Source organism: Dermacentor albipictus, chromosome 8 (genome assembly GCF_038994185.2).
Source record: "Dermacentor albipictus isolate Rhodes 1998 colony chromosome 8, USDA_Dalb.pri_finalv2, whole genome shotgun sequence".
Taxonomy (NCBI): Eukaryota; Metazoa; Arthropoda; class Arachnida; order Ixodida; family Ixodidae; genus Dermacentor; species Dermacentor albipictus.
Window position 1 is genome coordinate 101,688,526 of NC_091828.1, and position 20,406 is coordinate 101,708,931.

Below are 20,406 nucleotides of genomic sequence, written 5' to 3' on the forward strand. Positions count from 1 at the left end.
GCAGTCGTCGAGATAAGCAAAATACGTTTAGTTTATCGGTGAAAAAAAAAAAAAGTAGGGAAAAGATTGATGCGACCGGATCGGTTGCAGGCATACACTCTTAAGGAAAATTACACCCTTTTGCCACACAACGATAATCTGCCGACGCGTCAATGCTGAAGAGCCGATAAACCAGGAAGGGTGCACGACTAATCACCAGAATCGTTTTGTGGAGTGCACAGAAGCCGTTGTGTATTCAATACCTCTGAAATGTGGAAAAAGGTATGTAGGGCAAACTTCTAGATGCACAAACGAGAGACTGAAGGAACACAAACTTAGCGTCGAGCAAGCTAACAGGAATCTTGGCATACATATCAGGGATTGCCCCTCAAAAGATTGCGCCGCAGAATTTAGACGCTGTAAAGTGCTGAAGAAACACAATGACCAGCTGGTCCGGGAGATAATTGAGGCAGCCGAGATTACCAGACTTCGTGACCAATGCGTTAGCACGCCGTCCTTGTTACTGACAAAAAAAAGAACTTGAGCTTTTGCACGTGCAACCGCTATCTTGAGTGCATAAAAAGAAAAAAAGTGCTTGTTTCACATGATGTGCGATCACGTGACTGCGACACGTGTGGGCAATGTTTATAAAAAGCCGTGTTTCCTTCGGAATAAACGTTGTTGAAAGTCAGCGCTTGTGGTGTCTTCTTGTCTCGTCCCTTGTTTACTTTTTGCGCTGTTACCACTGTTACTAGCAGGATGGAAAACCAACAAGCCCAAGGTGCTATTCTAGTGAAATCGTCATCTGTCTTATCAGCATTTGCTTTCTTTAACGCTGCGAGCCCGGTACTTCCAAGTCAAAGGCATGCGCGTTATCAGCAAGACAAAGTGTTGTCGACAGGAAAGTAGCGAGCGCAGCGCTTTCAACAAAGGAAACGCAAGCAACGCACATGACGATTGTCGTTGTGTGGCAAGATACACAACCCGAAGGGTGTGCATTTGTTTAAAAGAGTGGATGACCAAAGCATCGAATAAGAAGAAAGCACAGCCCGTCCCCGGTGTTGATAACAACGCTTACTGACCCTTTTCGCGGAGCAGTTTGTTCTAGAGAAACGAGATGGCGCTTTCGGCGGCGCACCTCACGTCGCCTCAGCGCACGAATACGAATCCATTACCACTTCCACCTTGCTTCTGCACGATCAGCTGTCTGAAATGCAACCAAGTTTTCGCTAACGCACTGTGCTCCAGTCATGCCGGAGTAAATCATGGGGATCGAAGACGCGTGCAGTATAGTTGGCTGCAAAAATAGTGATTGGCGTATTAAGGAACGGAATGAATTTGTGCAGCCAAGTTCGCGGACCGTTGCTGCAACTGTCCGCATGCACGTGTTACCGGCACTTCGAGATGTACGGATTTTTTCGAGGATACAGACATTTGCCTATCCGCCAGCGTTGTATTCGCTAACCTCCAGAGAAAGTACTTCAACCCTGGAACGTCAGCAAGAGTGAGTACTTCTCGTCACTGGGAATGACGCCACTTCCTGTCGTAGTACGTTTAGCACACAGTATCTACACACATCTATACCTCAGCTGACACGGAATCCCAGACCCACTCTATCGCGAACGTGTCAGTAAGTGAATGGGCGCACACTTGAGTATATGCGCACCATATATGCACGAGAAGTGACGGACTACACCAATAGTGCACGTATGGTCGAAGCTGGATGTTTCGTGACGGTCCACAAGAGTAAACGAGTTACTAACGATAATACATATTTGCTACAAGGTATTACAACGTACAAAACGGCTACGTCTGAAGCCTTGCGCGTAGCAAGAACAAGTCTATCAGAACTGAGCTCACCCGCGAGCGATTAAGTAGAAAAGAATGAGATAGTGACGCCGCCTAGGAACTTTACTGAGTCAGAAACGTGACAAGCTACTGCTTCAAAGCATTTCCCAAATAAAGAACGATAGCGCTAAACACACTGATACTGATTCAGTTCACGAGTGGAATGTTTTGGATAGCTTGGAATGCACATTTAGCCTCGCTTTTAAAACACGCACCATGTGCGCATGCTCGCGCCGCTTGCGCATAGCTGAATCAGTTTCCGATGCGCTTTTACATGATCACTGAAGCTGTGGCAAAAGCTTCGTGCTACGCCGCCCCGGCAGGGGCGTAGCCAGAAGGGGGGGGGGGGGGGGCTACGTTGACTTTTATTCGCGAGCCCACATTGAGCCTCTTCAATCTTTTTTTTCTCGCTAGCGCATGCGTATGGTTCTATGTGGACCAAGCGTCTCACCATAGTCACACGTTTTCTCCGATATTCCTTCGGTAGCCACATTAGGTGCCCAACATGCTTTCCTTTGCGTTTCTTTGTTTCGGTGCCGCAGCTTCACAAAAAAAAAGGACATCGTTGCGGCGCAGAGAAGTGTCGCGTCGTGAAAGCTCGATTTTGTTACTTCTTTTGCGGAGAGTAATGGGCCACGGGACGCTTCATTCGCCGGATACTCTTAATATATTATTGCGATTGCAATTATATGGATACTCTAGGCGCATTCCTACCGTCGCCATCGCCCTCATGATAACATCGTAACCGCGCGCTGTATGTGCGGGTGTAGCGTAGCGGGGGAGGGGGTGGCATGAGTGAGCCGACGATTGTGGCTCAGTCTTGCGTGCACAAAGGAGAAAAGCAGGGAGCAAGCGCGCCGCCTTCCGTCGCACGCGATACATCGGATGGAATGGGGGCGGGATCTAGGATTCTGTGAATCTGTGATTGCGCTACATGTTTATTCGCCTTGCTTGAGGCATTATATACAGTGACTTTGTCTTAGATACGTAGTTGTATTGGAGACTCATTCGTATATTTAAATATCTTGTTGCGAGGTTTTGTATATGCGGGCAGTGAACTTTCTTTCCAGTGACACTTCTTTTTTTTTTTGGGGGGGGGGGGGGGCTTTATCAAGCATTTACATTGTATCTTCGCATTTCTAATGAACGAGGGCGAGTTAAATGAAAGTGAGCCTACCCACCCTGCGCAATAATGGTTCGGTTCATTATCTGCGAGGCATGCGCGGAGCACACAGGCATCCTTCATTTACAAAAGTGACACGCAGATGTGAGGGTAAATGTTCTTTAAGGCTCTTATACACTGGATTGAACATGGTTGCGTGACGTAATGGACACTTCAGAAGTTGAGCAGCGGGGTGCCGTGAATGTTTTGACAGCTGAACGTGTTTCCCAAGAGAAAATTTTCCGCCGTATGGCTGCCGTGTACGTTGAACATTGCATTTCATTGGCCACTGTGAAGCATTGGAGCAAACGGTTGAAAAAGGACGTGAAAGTCGCAAAGACGATCCAAGACCGGGCCAAAGCCATAGCGCAATCACCCCCAACACAAGTGCAAAAGTTGATGAGCTGAGGAGACAAGAACGGAGGATAAACATCGATGAACTGGCAGAGCGTGTGAACATCAGTCGCGGTTCGGTTCACACCATAATTCATGAACATCTCGGTCATCGGCTCTTGTGTGCGCAATGGATGCCCAAGATTTTGAACTACCACCAGAATAAGGTTCTGCGCTGCCTTGATTCATCTGATCCGGTATCACTATGAGGGTGACGACTTCTTGTCTGCAATTGTGATCGGGTACGAACCATGGTGCCACTACTACGAGCCTGAAACACGACCGCAAAGCTTACAGTGGAAACATTCGAATTCACCGCCCCCAAAGAAATCAAAGGCCGTCATTTCCGCCGGAAACGTGTTGTTTACTATTTTTTTTTTCGATCGTCAGGGGCCATTACTGATCGAATTTTCTAAAGCCGGAGGGACTGTCAATTGTCTCCGATATTGTGAAACGCCGGATCGGCGGCGTGTCGCTATCAAGAACAAACGATGTGGAAAATTGACGAATTGGGTCATGTTGCTTCACGACAATGCCCGTCCCCACGCCGCTGATGTGGTTAACATAAAACTGGCAAAGTTCAAGTGGGAAACGCTGCAACATCCGCCACACAGCCCCGACCTGTCACCTTCCGGCATGCACATTTCGGAGCATCCGAAAAAAAAAAAAAAATCAGCTCAAGGGAACCAGATTCGTATCGGTCGATGACATGAAAGAAATCAGTTACATACTTTTTGAAGCAGCAACCCAAGGAGTTCGGAAATCACGCGACTCGTTAGTCAGTAGGGCAAATGTCTAAATCCTGATGGATACTACTTTTAAATAAAGTACCCCGTTTGTCATTTATTCGCATTGGCTCACTCTCATTTGTCTCGCCCTCGGCGAGTCAAATGTCTTTCAGAACTCCTGCTTTTTATATGTGCTCTCTGTTGGGACTATAATTTCGGTGCGATTACTCAATACACGACCGGCGACAGCTGCTCCTGCGCAATACTCTGGGACAAAGTACAGCGTCATCGAGATTTTTCCCTGGCCGTTGCATATGTACAAAAATGTCGGATTCTTGAATGATAGTTTCATTAACATATCTGTCCTTAACTTTTTCATTTCACAGCCTGTACATTTTTCGTATGAGCGGCATGCACTGCTTTACTGGTTTCGAACTGATATAGTTCCAAAGTTCGCGTGATATTTTCTTCACTTATTAAGTAGACAAAAATATGGAAGCATTGATATCAGTTCTTTCGGGCACAATTTTTGGGACATACGAGTATACTCTTTCATGAAAAAAATGCATATTTTACTTGTCTTGATAGTGCGTAGCGTTCAGGGATTCATTTGCAGCATCTTTAGCAATGGCAATGCAGTTATTATTGATCGATTCGATTTCTCGACAGATTCTATAAGGAGGAGGCCGAGCTGCAACGTGAGCCCCCCTGAACGAAATTTTCTGGCTACGACACTGCGCACCCGAGTCGTATATACACACCCCCTTGTAAACGCGGAGGCAGTTGAGGCAAGCAATGGACGCGTTACCACGTGATCAAACATGGCAGCGCCCACGGGTTCGCCGCGAAATGGACCGCGCACGTACGTCTGGCTTCGAAAACGAGGGGGCGCGCACCCTCGCGAGTCGGCTTAATCAGTCCTGTGCAGTGACTTTGAAAATGAAGAGGAAGAGACAAGTGCACCAATAAAGTGCACGATGCTTTTTTCCTTTTTTTTCCAGTTATGTGCTCTCTTGTTTATGAGCTCATTTCGCTTATTATTCTTGTATTCTTTAGTATTGTTTAGTATTTGTACTAGAGTGGCAACATTATTTTTCATTGTTTATTAAAGTAACTGTATCGTTTGTTTTTTTCTAATATGTACACTCCAGACCTTGTTATGTTGTCCAATGCTTTTAATACTTGTATAAGATAGGCATATAGTTTTTCACTGTCAATTAATAATGTATGTCTATTATGTTTTTATATGTTCTATATACTCTGTTAATCTTATTGTAACGCCCCCCTTACCCAATGCCTCATACGAGGCCTGTAAGGACATTGTTAAATAAAATAAATAAATAAAATAATTGTGTCGCAGTTGGAGGGACACCTAATCAGTCCTGCAGCGGAGCCAGCTATACCTGGCAGTAGAGTTACTCCATCGGGGAGCCATATATAACTCTAACCGGGCAGCGTTCACGCCTGCCACCTGCCGGCGCGCACGATCGTTGAACGCACAAACACGTTCCTGTTGGGCGTCTGTGTGTTTTGTACCACACTGCGGCGCATTTCGAACAGAGTTTGCCTGCAGCGGGACGGGCAGTGCACTTTTGACGCCGAGAAAGGCTCACGATTCTTCTTTCGGTCGTCATGTGATCTCGTGCACCACCGCAGTGCGACGCTCCCGCGAAACGGCCGCGGCGGCGCTCTTCGTCACGCTGCAGCGTTTCGAGACGCCTGTAATAGCGGCTGCCAGACAGGGGCTGTTTCTGCCACGCGACAGCACCAGTTGCCTCGCATGCATGCTTTCTCGCCGTGCGCGCGCGTGTGTGTGTGTGTGTGTGAAATGACTGTAATCACGGAGAGGTAAACGCTAAGTGAGCTTCGCTTTAAATAAAGGACACGCACACACACACCACACACACATCGACTGCAATGCGACTGTAAAATGCATCGACTGTAATGCAATAGCGCTATCGAGATTATCAGGATTGCCCTGCCTCGGGGGTCGACCTAGTTCACTCGGCGAGAAACCCAGTGCTCGTGCGACAGAGCAGCACCGAATCACGGAAAGATAAACGCTAAGAGAGCTTCGCTTTAAATAAAGGAGCAATGCTTTTAGCGCGCATGCACACACGCACACACTACACACCGACTGTAAGCGATCGACTGTAATGCGATAGCGCTATCGAGATTATCAGGATTGCCCTGCCTTGGGGGTCGACCTATAGTTCACTCGGCGAGAAACCCAGTGCTCGTGCGACAGAGCAGCACCGAATCACGGAGAGGCAAACGCTAAGAGAGCTTCGCTTTAAATAAAGGAACAATGCTTTTAGCCTTGCCGTAACGTGCACAGTAGACGGTGCTGCTGAATAAACAAGAAATAGGCACGCCTGTAAACAAACCGGCATGACACATACAAAAAGAGCAGACGACACGTTGACACGTACTATGCGAAGGGGGGGGGGGGGTTATGACCCAAAAGAAACCGAACTGTTGTTTTCACGCCTCTCATGGGCACAATTCCATGTTCCGCCTGCAGTTGTACCTTGCTATAGCCATCTGCTGTCAGTGCCTTGACGGAAGCCATCGTAGAAGCAAGTCGTTCTGCGCATAACTTTATTTAGAAAAGGTTAAACAAGACACGTCTGGGGGGGGGGGGAGGTGAAACCATCATGTGCGACCTGAAGGAGCAACCTACCTTCATCAGATTGTTTAAAAACATCAACAACTACGAAGACGTTCACGGAAACTAATAGAATATTTCAAGAAGCTTTCAAGGAACAAGCCTTGAGCTGTACTCAAGTGTACGACTGGTATTGTCGATTCAGTGATGGCAGATTGAGCATCGAATACGAACCTCGTCCGGGTCGCCCTTGAACCAGTCGGACAGACGACGGGCTGCATGATGATTTGGTTCGTGAAAAGGTCGACCAAGATCGCCGAACAACAATCGACGAGTGATCAGAGAACACAGACATTAGTTGGAGTGCATGCCAATGAATTTTGACTGAGGAAATGCAGAGTAGGCACAAAAAAAAAAAAGTGAAGGGGCAGAGTTAGGATAATGTACGGGCCATAAAAGCGTCTTCGCAGGTGGCCCTCGCCGGCAGCATCACAAGTGAAGAGCTTCTAGGATTCGTCGAACTGTGATGAAAACGAATTGACAAGTGCATTGCAACTCAAGGAGACTGCTTTGAAGGCGACTAAGTGAAAAGAAATGTTTATTTCGACAAAGTTCGGTTACTTTTTAGGTATAGCCCCCTCCATACTGTTCTTGCAGCAGAACACGTTGCGGGGCTAGTTGGTTCATAGCTTTCAAAAGACGAGGTACCAACAAAGACAGCAGTCTAAGAAAGAACAATGACAGGGCCTTGTCCTGTCGTTGTTCCTTCTCAGTGATCTCTCTGTTGGCGCTTCGTGTTTCGAATGCCGTCCTTCTTCGCTTTTCGCGGCTCCGAACAGTAACATTCGCTAATTAAGTAACTGTTGCAAAAATGGGCCACGTGCATATTATCTCCCCGTCGCGTAGATACACACATCGCGCCCGTGTGACGCGCATATCTTAGTGCTCGCGCTGCCGCCGTTATCGCATGCACGTCTATCGCGTGCGATTCTCTCACGTGCGGTCCGCCACCTGTTTCGTCGTGGTCGCTCGATCGCTGTCGTGGGAAAATGCTCGCTCGCGGCGCCGCCGCACATCTATCCGTTGACCTTGGATCCTCTGGGGGAACCGTTTGGAGGCTCTGTGCAACTGCCTGACAGTCCCGCATGCCAATAGCCTATATACGCACTCCGCCGGCAGCCACCACACGTTGCAGCCGATCCTTATCTACGGGCTCATCCACTCGAATGTGGCGGCACGGAAGCTACGCGAAGGGAAACCCCATACTGGTTTTCAGAAAGGAAAGCTTCGCAGTTGAGGATTCGAACCCGGGACCAACGCCTCTCCGGGTAGTCCAGGACGTAATCCTGGTTAGTTCAGATGGCGAACATTGTTTAACTGCGCGAACAAACGGACCACAGAGACAGCATGGGACAAGGACGGGCGCAGTCCTTGTCCCATGCTGTCTCTGTGGTCCGTTTGTTGGCGCAGTTAAACAATGTTCGCTAATATGTACCAACTCGCCCAACAAGAAGTTCTTCTAAACTACTTAGTTCAGATGGTAAAGCGACCGCCCCTCAAATGCGTTGGCTCCGGCCTGGGGACCCGGGCGAACTTTTTCCCTCAACTGCGAAGCTTTCTTTCTCAGGAACGAGTATCGGTTTGCTTTGTATAGCTCCGTCCTACATTCGGGTGGACGACAATCTTGCGATTACAGTGCATTGGCATCCCCTTTGAGACGGGGTGGGGATCAATTATCACCTAGCCTGCTCGATTTATACAGGTATATATGCGATACGTGTTTTTTTTTCTTTTCATTCTACCGTTTTTGCATACGCCTCCTTAATCTCTTTTCTTCTTCCTATAGACTTCTCTATCTACCTTGTACCAATACCTATAGCTGTAACGGATCCGGTGGTATCGATCTCTTCCTTCCTTTTTAATATTTTATATCTTTCATGACACTTCCTCCTTCTTGTGGGATTCCGGAGAACTGATTTGCCATCTACGGGGTGTTTCGGAAACACGTTCGAAATATTTTTGAAATGGGGAACGGCGCAATAACAAAGCGATTTCCTCGGGGTTGCTTTCGTCACGGAGGCATGTACACATAAGTATGACTCGCGGTAGCAAATATGAACAACTGATTATGAAGATTAGACTAATTAGCTCTTAAACCGAAACATTCGAGCGATTGATTTTAAACCAAGAGCTGAAGCCCGTCGTCTAAAAAAGTTCACGATCAGACATGCAAGAAGCTGACAAACAGTCAAAAAGAGGCAAAAAAAAGAAAAAGTCGCACGTGCAGGGGTCTTGGTGGCAACTGATAAGGACGCTCGCTGGGCGGTGACAAACAGCCGTCTAGCTACGGGCGTGACAGCGAGCAACGTGACGACTATATATTTGTTTATTGACTTCGCATGATCTTCCGTGAAAAGTAGCAACACGCACGTTTTGCCGTAGTAACAGTGCACGGTTCACAGCATTGGCCGCGGCGAGTGCAGCTTTCATCACTGTTGCTATAGAATTATATCGTGGGGCGATGACTTATCACCGGTCTGTTATAATTTCGAACCGCTTACATGTTTTTCCTTGTCTCCGCAATCCGCGCTTCCACCGTGTACGAACACGTGCAAGTCGCGCGCGTCTCCGCACAGGGCATGGTTGACTGACGTCACATCGAGTGGGCGAGCACGCCCTAATTAAGCCCCGTGTGCCTCGCTTGTTCGACTCTTAAATGGACACTAAAGCGAAACAAGAAATCAGTTTAGACTAATGAAGCATTGTTTGAGAACCCTGCAGGCAGTCATTTCAAAAAAATAAATAGTTTCATAATTAGATGAGGAAATGAAGGTCCAAGTATCAGTATTTGAATTTCGCGCCGAAACCCCAGCGCCGGTACGCCAGCGTGACGTCAGTGATTCCAAAGTATGTTTTCGCATTTGGGCCGCGTTGGCTGAATAAAGGTTCCCGAAACTTGCCGGGTTTAATATTTGGTTCCTTTAGAACACAATGTAGACAATCTGTACCGCTATATATAATTAGTAGGCCCTAGAAGATGCCATAAAAATCCAGGACCTCACAGCCCCCAGGTGCGTGAACTTGAGCAGGCGCCACCCGTATTTCGTTCTTGCGCTTTTGCTGGCTTTTGGTGACGTTTTTGGTGTTGTAGAACATTACTTTACTGATGCAGAAGAAATCATCTTTCACTTTAGTGTCCCTTTAAGATAACCATCTTACTTTGTTTTCAGCGACTTTATCGGCCAAGCATCTCGCTAACCACTTCGATCGTTTTGGGGCGAGCGCGAAAACTTACACCGGAAGCGGTCGAGTATACGTCCGGCAATGCGGCGCCGAGCAGTAATTAAACGACGCTGTAAGAGCGGGCGACTATAAATTGCTGCCTTGGGAGTGAAACGCGTTAATTACGTCTACAACCCTACAACCGAGGCTTCAATCGCCCATGCCAGTCAAGCGAGTTAGTTGCGTTGGCTGCAGCAAAGGCGCGAGTCACGTGATGTCACTTTCTACGTCACAGCGTCACAGTCTCTTTCCAGTGGATGGACCTCGTGGGCAAATCAATGTTCGGGCGTCGCGTCCTATTGATTGTCATCGTCATGTCTACAGACTGTCACGTTCATTGTCCACATGCGTTGAGTCTGTCATGTCATGACGGAAGTGGCTGCAGAGAGAGAGAGAAAGAGAGAGAGAGAGAGAAATTTTATTTGGTTCCGTCAAGGATTTAGCGTCTCGAGGTCTCCGTCGTCTTCTTGGGCGCCGGCGACTTGGAGCCTCTTCCGAAGAATATTCTACCCCTTCCCAGCCAAAGTTTGACTCCGGCTGTACCCTGCGACGAGGAAGCCATCGTGCCGTCATCGTCCCAGTGCTGCGGTACCCGTTTTTCGCCGTCGTGTCACCGTCGTGCCTTCATCAGAACCGAAGACACGTCCCAGTGAGGGACTTTGAGGCGTATTTATTGTGACAGGCCACGCACATGTATGTCAGCACAGTCTAGAAAAAAAAAGAGAGTTCGAACGGACAATAAGAAAACGATATATCTGTTAGTATATGGTCCCTCATAAACACTGTGCAGCTTCGGGACGTTGTAAGCCCCGAATATTTGTAGAGTTGTAGGCTGTTCTTTTAAGGTACAATTCTCATTTCGTTAACAAAAATAAAAGTGTATTATTAACAGAGAAAGCGAGGACTAAACTGCCGTTTAAATATTACTGCACCCTGGCCATTGCAATCGTTGCGGACTCTTGCCCTCCAAACAGATGTACAAGGTAATAGTATGCGCATATGCAACGCCATATAGACATCCAAAGCCCACGTATAATTTTAATTCTCGTCAATACGCGTACGGACAGCGTCGGTAGTTCTATTACTTCAAGGCGAACGTTATACTACACGAAATGCAAGTACACTCGTGCACTTAGATTTAGGTGAACGTTAAAGAACCCCCAGGTGGTCAAAATTATTCTGGAGTCCGCCCACTACGCCGTGCCTCGTAATCAGATCGCAGTTTTGGCACTTAAAACCACATGATTTAAATTTTTTTTAGCAGATCAGAAGAAACAAACTTGTTATAATTTATTTCTCTCTCTCTGTATCGTACGTTTAATAGACTTCGTCGTCAAAACGGCAAGTTTGTAAAAAAGAAGGAAAATTGGTCTTCAAGAAGTTAATCAATGACCTACAGACTGGATTCAAAGGGGTTCATTGGCACGGAGCAAGTCAATTAACTCATGGCACGGTGACCTGCAGCCCAAGAAGACACAGTTAATCAAACTCCGAAAATCTCGCCATTTTGCTAACACCGATATCCCCTTCGAAAGGAAGAAAAAAAAAAGAAAAACATAATTCTTGATAGTCTATTGCACCTCAAGATAATTTACGTATATACAAAAGGCAGCAAAAAGTCAGCAGAAAGACAAAAACGACAAAATTTCTACCGCTACTTTTGCAGTCGACAGCTGGACAACGCCGACACCATTTTACGGCAGCTATAACCTGTAATTACCATAGGCAAAGAATCGCGTAAACCTAATGTACATGCGATATCGCTCGTTCGCCCATCAGTATATCTTTACAAACTATTAGTATTGTCATGCCTGCAGGCCTGCAAGTCGCCTACAAGCCCCCTTGGCGACGCTATCACCCAACGTGGTTAAATAAACTTATCCATTCCGCCGGCGTTATAATCCGGTCCGAGGTGGCGACGTTGCTTTCATCACGTCTGCGCCAGAGCGTTCCCCCCAAAAACAAAACGAAACAAACAGGCCTTGCGCGCTTTTATGCGCCCCGAGAGAAAACGGAGGACTAACTCTGGAGGCTACGTGACCGTCGAGATACGAAACATGCCGAGCGGCCAAAAGCTGTACTCCGCTCGTATGTAGGGAACCCACGTATAAGCAACTGAAGTACTAAGGCGCCGAACAGACGACAAAAAGAAAGAGACATGGACGAACTCTTCTTGTGTCGTCTGTTTGGCGCTTTGGTACTTCAGTAACATGCATCAACTATAGCCAAATAAAAAGTTCTGCTTGTATACGTAATTTGTGCGCGTCCGTCGACGTAAATAGTACGTCAGCGAGAAAGGGGGGGGGGGATGGGGTTGCGGCTCCTGTTGGTCGATCACCGTCGGCGAAGAAAGCTTTCGCAACAAAAAACAGAACGTATTACGTGACGTACACAGAACCCCTTCTTATACGGCAGGGGCAGCGGCCTTAACTCCCCCTTCAAGCCGGCCGTGGTGAGGGAACCGGTATTTCCCTGGCCCCGAGATGGAGCCGGAAGCTCTGCCCGATAGCGGAAGGGGTCACGCCGATGTCCGCTGACCGCAGGACGTCAAAGCTCCGCCAGCGCTGCGACAGGGCGTCGGTTGCGACTGTTTCCAGGGAGGACCTGTCACGTCTCCTCTCCGCATCTTCGGCGGCCATCGCGTTTTTAGAAAAAAATTCCGTCTGAGCGATGCAACTGGTCAGCGCGGGAGAGAGAAAGATGCGAAGAGGAGAAGGAGGAGGAGGTTGTAGAAGGACCCGGCTATTTATTGCCGCGCCCATCAGAGTTTTCGTAGCCGTCACAGCTAGCGCAACAGCAGGGAAGCGAACGACAGGTGAGCTTGCATGCCTGGATGCCGCGGTCCCTTTCAGCGCGGCGGGACCCTAGCGAAAGTTTGACACTGAAATTCAGCAGCTTTCTGTTCTTTTTTTTTTTCTCTCTCGAGAATGTTCATCGAGCACTACAGAAACTCAATGCGAATCCTTTAGTATGTCAAAAAGTTTTTGTACGGGAGAGTCGGCCGGTAGAGAAGGGAAAGACTTTGCGTGGACCAGTGCTTGAAGCTGCAGGCCATAGTTGGCGAGTTTCCATCGTAGTTCTAGCGCCAGCTTAAGGATACAAGGACGAGGACAGGGGAAACTTGGCGGAGCACTGCATGCCACATGCAAATGTGAGGTTACCTTTTTTTTTGAACCTTCAAGCTATAGGAAGATGAAGGGATAAGGATGAAGATGGGAATATTGGAAGCGTAATGCGTCGCGCTCTCTGGAACCGAACGGAGAGGGCGCCAGCGCATCTTCTGTCAGTTTCACTAAGAAAGATGAGGAATGTCTGAACGACAAGACCATGTCACGTGATATCCTTTACGACCGTTTTTTTCGTTATGTCGCCCTTCTTCCTGCCTCGCGTTGTCAATAAACGCCGGTTGGTAATTATATTGCGCTCCACTAGTTTAGTATTGTGTCTTCGGGTTCCTGTCCTCCTGTCCTTAGGCTGGCCCAATAATCACGTTGTATGGACCCTCGGTCTTCAGACCTTCCCACCGAGTATCGCGGCTCCCATCTCCGGACTGTGTCGCCCGTGTGTACAAAGAATACGTGTTCGAGCAGCTGCTCACATGTGCCAACCACTAAGAGACCATAGGACATTTTACCGACACCCGGGAGTTCCCGTTGGAAGGGTGTTTTGGTCTGGTGACTCTGGCTCGCGCGGTACTTGAAGTTCCAGCAGAAGGACATGGTGTCATAGTCCTAAAGAAGCGCTAAAGAGCAACACTATAAATCAGTCTGAACTGGTAAAATATGCTTTCTAGTTTCTAGGGTACATGTTGGACAATATAAAGTCGATTTCTATAGCTGAGGAAGTGAAGGCCAATCATTTCTTCCTCGTGAATTTCGCGCCGAAGCCTGAAGCGCCGATGCGTCAGAGTGACGTCACAGATTTGAAATAATTTAATCGTATGTATAGGCCATTCCAGCATCGGAAATATTCTCGAAAGTTGTTACGTTGAGTCTGTGGTTGCTTTAAACCGCAATGATGTCCTTATTTACCGATAAACACTTGACTGAACACGTGTACAGGCTTTTAAAGAAAGCAATGAAGTGTCTTACAAAGCCTCTTCTCAAAGTAATTAAGCGGACGTTTTGCTATTGCAGAAATGCAATTTGATAATGCAGCCTAATCCATTAGTCTTATTCTTCAGTGCCATTTTAAGAAAGCAAGAACTCAAGTGAGCTAAACACGGTATGTCTCGCAAAAGATAGATCTGCAGGCTGGGCCAAACTGCCGGACGTTTGGCTGCAAAGAACTCCGCGATCAGCCTACTGGGGTGTGCACCAGACCGGCTTGGTCACGTAACGAGCTGATGACGGGGAGAACGATTTTCTTTTCTTTTTTCAAAGAGTGCTTCTCCTTTTCTTTCTTATTCTACGCTTGTATCTTGTAGCTTTGCAGCGCTCGCGGTAGAGGGACAATTTTCGCCTCACACAAATAATGATCCGGAAAGCCATTCCGAACGCTGTCAAATTCCGCGTCACTTTGACACGTCGAGCCAATCAGGAAGACGATATATAGCAGCCCCGCGAGCCAGTGAGTGCCGAAAAGATGGCAACTATTCGACGACAAGCAGGGCGGAATTCCACAGGGTTCCAGACGATACCGTCAGACAGTGTTATAGGATTGAGCACTCTTCGTCGACCGAGCACTTCTGTCTTCGGGTGCGCTACGCCCAAGTTCTCCGGTGTGATTAATTGCAACGAGCCCTAACGTGCACTCCTAAGTGTATGCTCGACGTTGCCTGCTTACGCCTACCATGGCCATGATGTTTTCCCTCCCTCGCGCAGAAGAACATGGCGTCCAGAATGTCCCTAGCCGCAGCGGCTCTGTTGATGGTGATTCTCCTGGTGGTGGCGCTGTCGTCTGCTCAAGAGTACCCGCCTTCCGGACGGCCTGGCGGAAGCGGTCGCGAATGCAACTACCTCTGTTTCCTCGACAAGTGCAACCGACACAAGTGCTACTACACCTGCAATCGACCACGGTACTGCGAGGAACAGGCGTCTCTGTTATTCACGCCGGGTAAGTGATCTGTATACCCATCAGCTGCTTCGCTGTGAAGCTGCGTTCGCGACTGATTACATAGCGCTGGTTTTTCCACGGACGCTGTTGCGAAACGTACCGGGTGCCCTGGCGAATTCTTTGGCACACGTCGTTTGTACGCTAACACGGAGTACGCAAAGCAGAAGTACGCATCACAGGATTATATGCATCACAGGAGTATGCAACGACCATTCCTCCCCACAAACTGTGCTGAGCATTACGGAGTGTGACATCATGGGAGTGTGCTAAATTGATGGAACCTTTTTCTCACTACCACTCACACGCAATTGGGCATTCACTCGACGGGATCACTTATGATTAATTGTTGTCTGAAGTATTGTCACACGCTTCAACCGCGTCCAGTTCAAATGATGACACGTTTGCTAGCTGATACAAGAATTTGAGTTTGTAACAACAGGAGGAAGAGAGGCGAGTCCATTATTATTATTATTATTATTATTATTATTATTATTATTATTATTTCACACACGGGGAAATGCATCTCTCTCACTGAAATTAATGAACTTCATTTCACTTGTTTGACGCTTGAGTGGTGCTGCGAGGCGATGAAAGGGCTATTCTAGTGTTGCTGCTTGGTTCAAGAGTTTGAAAGACTATGCATATGCCTGTGAGCAACAGTAAGTAGTCTGGGTGGGGAAAATGTAACGGTTCTATTGGATTGCTATTCTTTTTCGTGCTTCGTCAGTGTTCTCAATGGCCGCCAAATTTATCACGAATTTAGTACGATAACACATTATCAGGAAAGGGAGTCGACTTGCTATTTTGAGGCCTCATATGGTTTGCCCGAGGACCAAATGATACTGGCGCAAATATACGCAGAAAGACGACGCAACAAACTGATTATAATGGAATGTCAAGATGTTCCTCCAGCCAGGACCGTTTAGAGACCGTCCACCTTCGAAAGTGATGCTATTCGAAGATAACGCTAGCGTTAACTGCTCAGCAGTCAATGTAAGGAAGAGACGTTTACCCCCGTATGCAGAGATGCAACTTATGTCGAAGCATATGATTGATCCGAGTGACGCCTATCGGGAACGCGCCGAAGGAAACGCAGTGAGCGTCTTTGGGCACGTTAACGCCAGGCGTCATCTAAACCAAGTCAAGCATGTGCTTCGACTTAAGTTGCATCTCTGCATACGGGGGTTAGAGTATTGTCGGGGAAAAAAAAGGACAAGAATGAGAAAGAACCGAGGTCGTTACAGGCGTAGGTAATTTTACATTATAGGTATGGAGGATTTAATGAAGTGAAAGAATATAACGCAGATGTGCAAAATGCTACACTGCAATAGACGCAGAGAAAGCTAATTAGCTAAAGCAAGCTAGGCTAATATTTGTCACCGTTCCATTTCAAAGGGATTGGGATTAAAGATCGTCTTCCTTATCATTATCATCATCGTCGGGATTGGCCGGTTCCGTATCGGTGGACAGGAACAGAAAGGAACGAGTAATAGAATCGAGCAAAATGAATCCGTTACATTATACCAGCTCTGGTCACGTATGCCACTCTGTGTTCAGCGTGGTACCGGTGTCCTGAACCCATGGCTGCTTTGGTATGGCTTTCTATATACTCCCCAGCGCGGTGGTCCAGAGCTCTTAGCAAGAGCGTAGGCGTTCTGCGCATGTAACCTAAAGTGAGTGTAGAAACAACTGCAAGTCGGGCACGTGCTGTCGGCTACAAACAACGCCTACTCCCACCTATAGGTGAAGACGGCAGATCGCTCAAGTGTGTGCGTAACTGTGCGGTTTGAGAAAACAAACATTCTGTTGAGGAATACGAGTCGAATGACTCGCGAAGTCATGGAGAAGCGTTCCCCGTTCACCAGTCAGGTGGCCAACGTCCGAGTCGGCTGACAGAAAAAAAAATAGATTTTAACGCGACAGCGTTAAGGAGCTCGCGTCGCAGAAAAGCCGGTGTCGTCGGCGTCGGCGGCGTTGGCCGTGAGCGATAAATCCCGGCAGGCACTTCATTTTGTTTTTTTCTAATACGGACCTGTAACCTTGCGGTTAACTCGATGTACTTTTGTCGCCTTATATAGTGTCTGTGTTGATGACCCTGCCAGTGTCCTGCCTGTGCCCCGTACATTTCTCGGACACGTGACTGCATTATTCCCTGTTGGAACTCCCTTGCGCCTATTTTCTTCGGCACTTCCGGTTGCCGCCGCTCTTCGCTGTGTGCTCTCGTTAGTTCTTTTTGCGCGCGTAGTTTACAACGAGTGCCGAGAGAGAGAGAGATATGAGCTGCGCGGCGATCAGCGCATAACCGGCGTCGTCCTTTGATGCGGTCATCCGCGCGTCGCAGGGTCTGCAGCGGTGGACGGCGGCGTGGGGTCGGCGTTTCCTTCCCAGGCGGACGACGTGGACGATGCGTACGTGCCGGACGCTCCGTCGGCGCCTGCTGCGACGCTGAGCGCCTGACGCCGCCCTCACCCGAAGAAGCCAGCACTACGCGCGCACGCATCACGTCAGTCCGAAACGCCCGATGACACACTATATAGCTACAATTAACCCCTCCCCCCCCTGCCCCCCCCCTCGCTCAAGTACACACCCCGTGTATCGGGCACAACTTCATTAACTTCCCGATGAACCGTGACGTATGAGCACGCTGTTTTGCGATGGGCATTTTCGCGGTGTTTGGTCACGTGTTCGAGCCGCAGCCCCGGAGCGAAGCCGCGCAAGAATGGGTTATTTGGGTAGAGAGAGAGAGAGAGAGAGAGAGAGAGAGAGAGAGAGAGAGAGAGAGAGAGAGAGAGATGCGCTGCGTTCTCTTGACACCTTTAATTTGAAGTCAGGGTCAATCTCCTGTTTGATGCAGCGCTCTATACAGATGCCCCTATAGATGACCGACGTGGCGACATGTCCTTGCCAAGTGTCCCCTGTGTAAGACTCGGTTTTATCGTCTCTTGAGTAGTTCGGAAGGTGTAAGCGAGATAACAGATAAGGGTGCGTTAAGCTCGCTGTTTGGTTATGAACGTCCTGTCCAGTTACAGATTCAACAAGAGTATACCTGCGGGCGTTTTAAGACCTGTTCTTGACGGCTGTGCGTTCGCGTTGCTTCAGAAGGCAAGGGAGTTTGGCAGGTAGCCAGTCCTTCGCCGAGGGCAGTACGTTTAGCGTACCGCGATAGTGACTTCGAAGTGTTGGCACAACTTACACGGTAGTCCGATAAGCTTTCTTGTTTTCTTATTTTTTAACTGCGCAGTATTGAAGAATGAAATTCCAATATTATAATCGCCGCGCTCTTTGTGCCGCCAGCAACACCAGCTGCAACCAGCCTTTTTTTCCTGCCATGTCCTCCGTGATCGGAAAAAAACTCGTACTGCACCAACGATCTTGGAGTCACTGCACTTCTGCACTAGAGGGCGAAAACGTGGTTAAGCGCTTATCCCACAATCCGGTGGCGATGGACGGCGCTATACAAAACGGCGGTTTCTTGCACGCTGAAGACGGCCGACAGTTATTTCTCGCGGCTGTTACGTGTAGCAGTTCACTCGCTTTGACGACCCGAACATTCGCAATCTCGTTTGTGGTAGCTACTGAAACCACGAACGCGTAGATTGACCGCGTATCCGCGGCTTCCGCCCAAGCTGCTGCAGCGCACGGTTATAGTTTAGGAATCGGCGCTGACTTCACACCGTGCGGAACGATCAGCGGTGGTGCATCGTGACGTCTGCACAACTGGCACGTCTGCTCCGAGCCATATGCCCCGGACCGTTTCGCTCGCTCGTGTTCTAACTTGAGTCTTCCCAAATTTGGGCATCAGGTACATACATTGCAGTTGCAATAACGGTGCAATAGCGTTGCAATAGTTTCAGTAACGTTTCTAGCTCAAAGTAATAACACTGTAATCAACATTCATCAGTGCTTCTACAAGGATTCCAGAACCACCGCCCCTCCCCAACATTTTATCTACGTCCTCCGAAGCACTCATCATCACCTGCACTAGAGGGCAGCAGTGGTGTTTACATTACAAAAGCCCGGGACGGAAGCACTTGCTGCCAACAAACTTTCCACAGGCCGTACGAGCAAGACTGTGCCGTTGCATCATCGCATCTATGGATGGGAGGACACCAAATCATCTCCTATGCAGTGGACATCATCCCAGACTACCTACACGACCGCGTTCGTGGCTGGATATTGCAGAGCGCTGTGTAAACGTGGTCACATCTTGCGCGGGGCATTTCTTTCTCCAAGGACGTGCGCATTAAACGTCGGCCCTGCCTCAGACTTCTCGGAAGTGTTCAAAGGTCACCGGTCTTTGAGTCGTTAGCAAGTGAACGCATGTCACTAGAATGACAAGGGCGAAAGAAAGAACTGAATAAATGCAATGTATTGAACAATGTGCTTTTTTACTGCGTACCTGCTCTAGTTAGCGAAATATCTTGTTTTCGTCTTCGACGTCGCGAAACGGTTGTCCCTCTGGGTGACCACCTGCTGAAAACTGAGAGGAAAAAAAAAGTTTCAGCGGCGATTTAGCGGTATACACGCGAGAGAAATGCGTTGGGCACTACGTCGCACCTCTTTTAGGTCCCGGATCCATGATTTATACCGCGTTCAACACATATGGCAACGTGTTGTTCAGGGGCCCGCTCAACAGAAGTCCTGCCTCTTCGAGGAACGAAGCGCAACTGACGGCGTTCCGATCCGGAGCAGACGTATGCACCACCGTCTGTTGCAATATATAGAACTCGAGCGATGCTAACATCTAAACAGAACAAGTATTTAATTTCAATGGTTCCCGTGCAATCGTGTCCATTTGACATTATCTACTAAACTTCGACCGGCAGGTTGTAAAAAATAATCTATAAAAACAAAAACGTGTTGCCAACGTTCGTGTGCTTACTACCTGGCTAGATTTACGTCTCGTAGAATCGCCAGTTACTTTATGGTCCTGGGGTAAAAAAAATGGCTGTGGCTTAGCTAAGGTTAAGCCCAGGATGCGAAGCATACTAGCCTTTATTTTAGTTGTTATGCGTTGCATATTGCAATCACTCAGTTCAGCCCTTGGGCGCGGCCGGGCAGCCACCATTTACCCACGTGACGTGACGTCACGATAGCCGGAGGAAAAGCTGGGCTAGGGTGGCTAGAATTCTAGCCACCCTAGCTGGGCCCCAACTCGCGCGGTCGCGCGCGGCCGCAGCCACCGCGTGACTCCCGCTCCTCCCGCTAGGGGCGCTGCGCCAGCGCGTGACGTCATCGTCACGCGCCGGCAAGCGCCTCCGCTTTTGCAGCTGTTATGACGTCAGATGGTAGCCACGCGGCCGCGCGTGGCGCAGCAAGGAAGAGCGTGGTAAAGCCCCTTGATAATTTGA

The 20,406-nt window shown here is 48.5% G+C and overlaps 2 protein-coding genes across 3 annotated transcripts in view; one reads left to right on the forward strand and one right to left on the reverse strand.

The window, feature by feature from the left end:
- The window catches only part of LOC135913740 (zinc finger protein OZF-like), a 269,769-nt gene that overhangs the window by 166,070 nt on the left and 83,293 nt on the right, over positions 1-20,406 (reverse strand). The gene's annotated exons all lie outside the window — the stretch shown is intronic.
- LOC135913700 (uncharacterized) lies at positions 1,083-19,434 on the forward strand. 2 transcript variants are annotated; one of them, XM_065446283.2, is made up of 3 exons: positions 1,083-1,483; positions 14,824-15,055; positions 17,397-19,434. In XM_065446283.2, the coding sequence occupies exons 2-3, from the start codon at positions 14,830-14,832 to the stop codon at positions 17,510-17,512; spliced, it is 342 nt and encodes a 113-aa protein (XP_065302355.1). In that variant the 5' UTR covers positions 1,083-1,483; positions 14,824-14,829; the 3' UTR covers positions 17,513-19,434. The 2 variants fall into 2 exon arrangements, with proteins under 2 accessions (XP_065302355.1, XP_065302356.1); XM_065446284.2 differs by lacking the exon at positions 1,083-1,483 and adding an exon at positions 12,713-12,815.

Bases quoted from the DNA above. Each gene is read 5' to 3' on its own strand.
- LOC135913700 (XM_065446283.2), top strand. From the start codon at position 14,830: ATGGCGTCCAGAATGTCCCTAGCCGCAGCGGCTCTGTTGATGGTGATT. The intron at 15,056-17,396 runs GTAAGTGATCTG...CGCGCGTCGCAG, and splicing joins GTCTCTGTTATTCACGCCGG to GGTCTGCAGCGGTGGACGGC.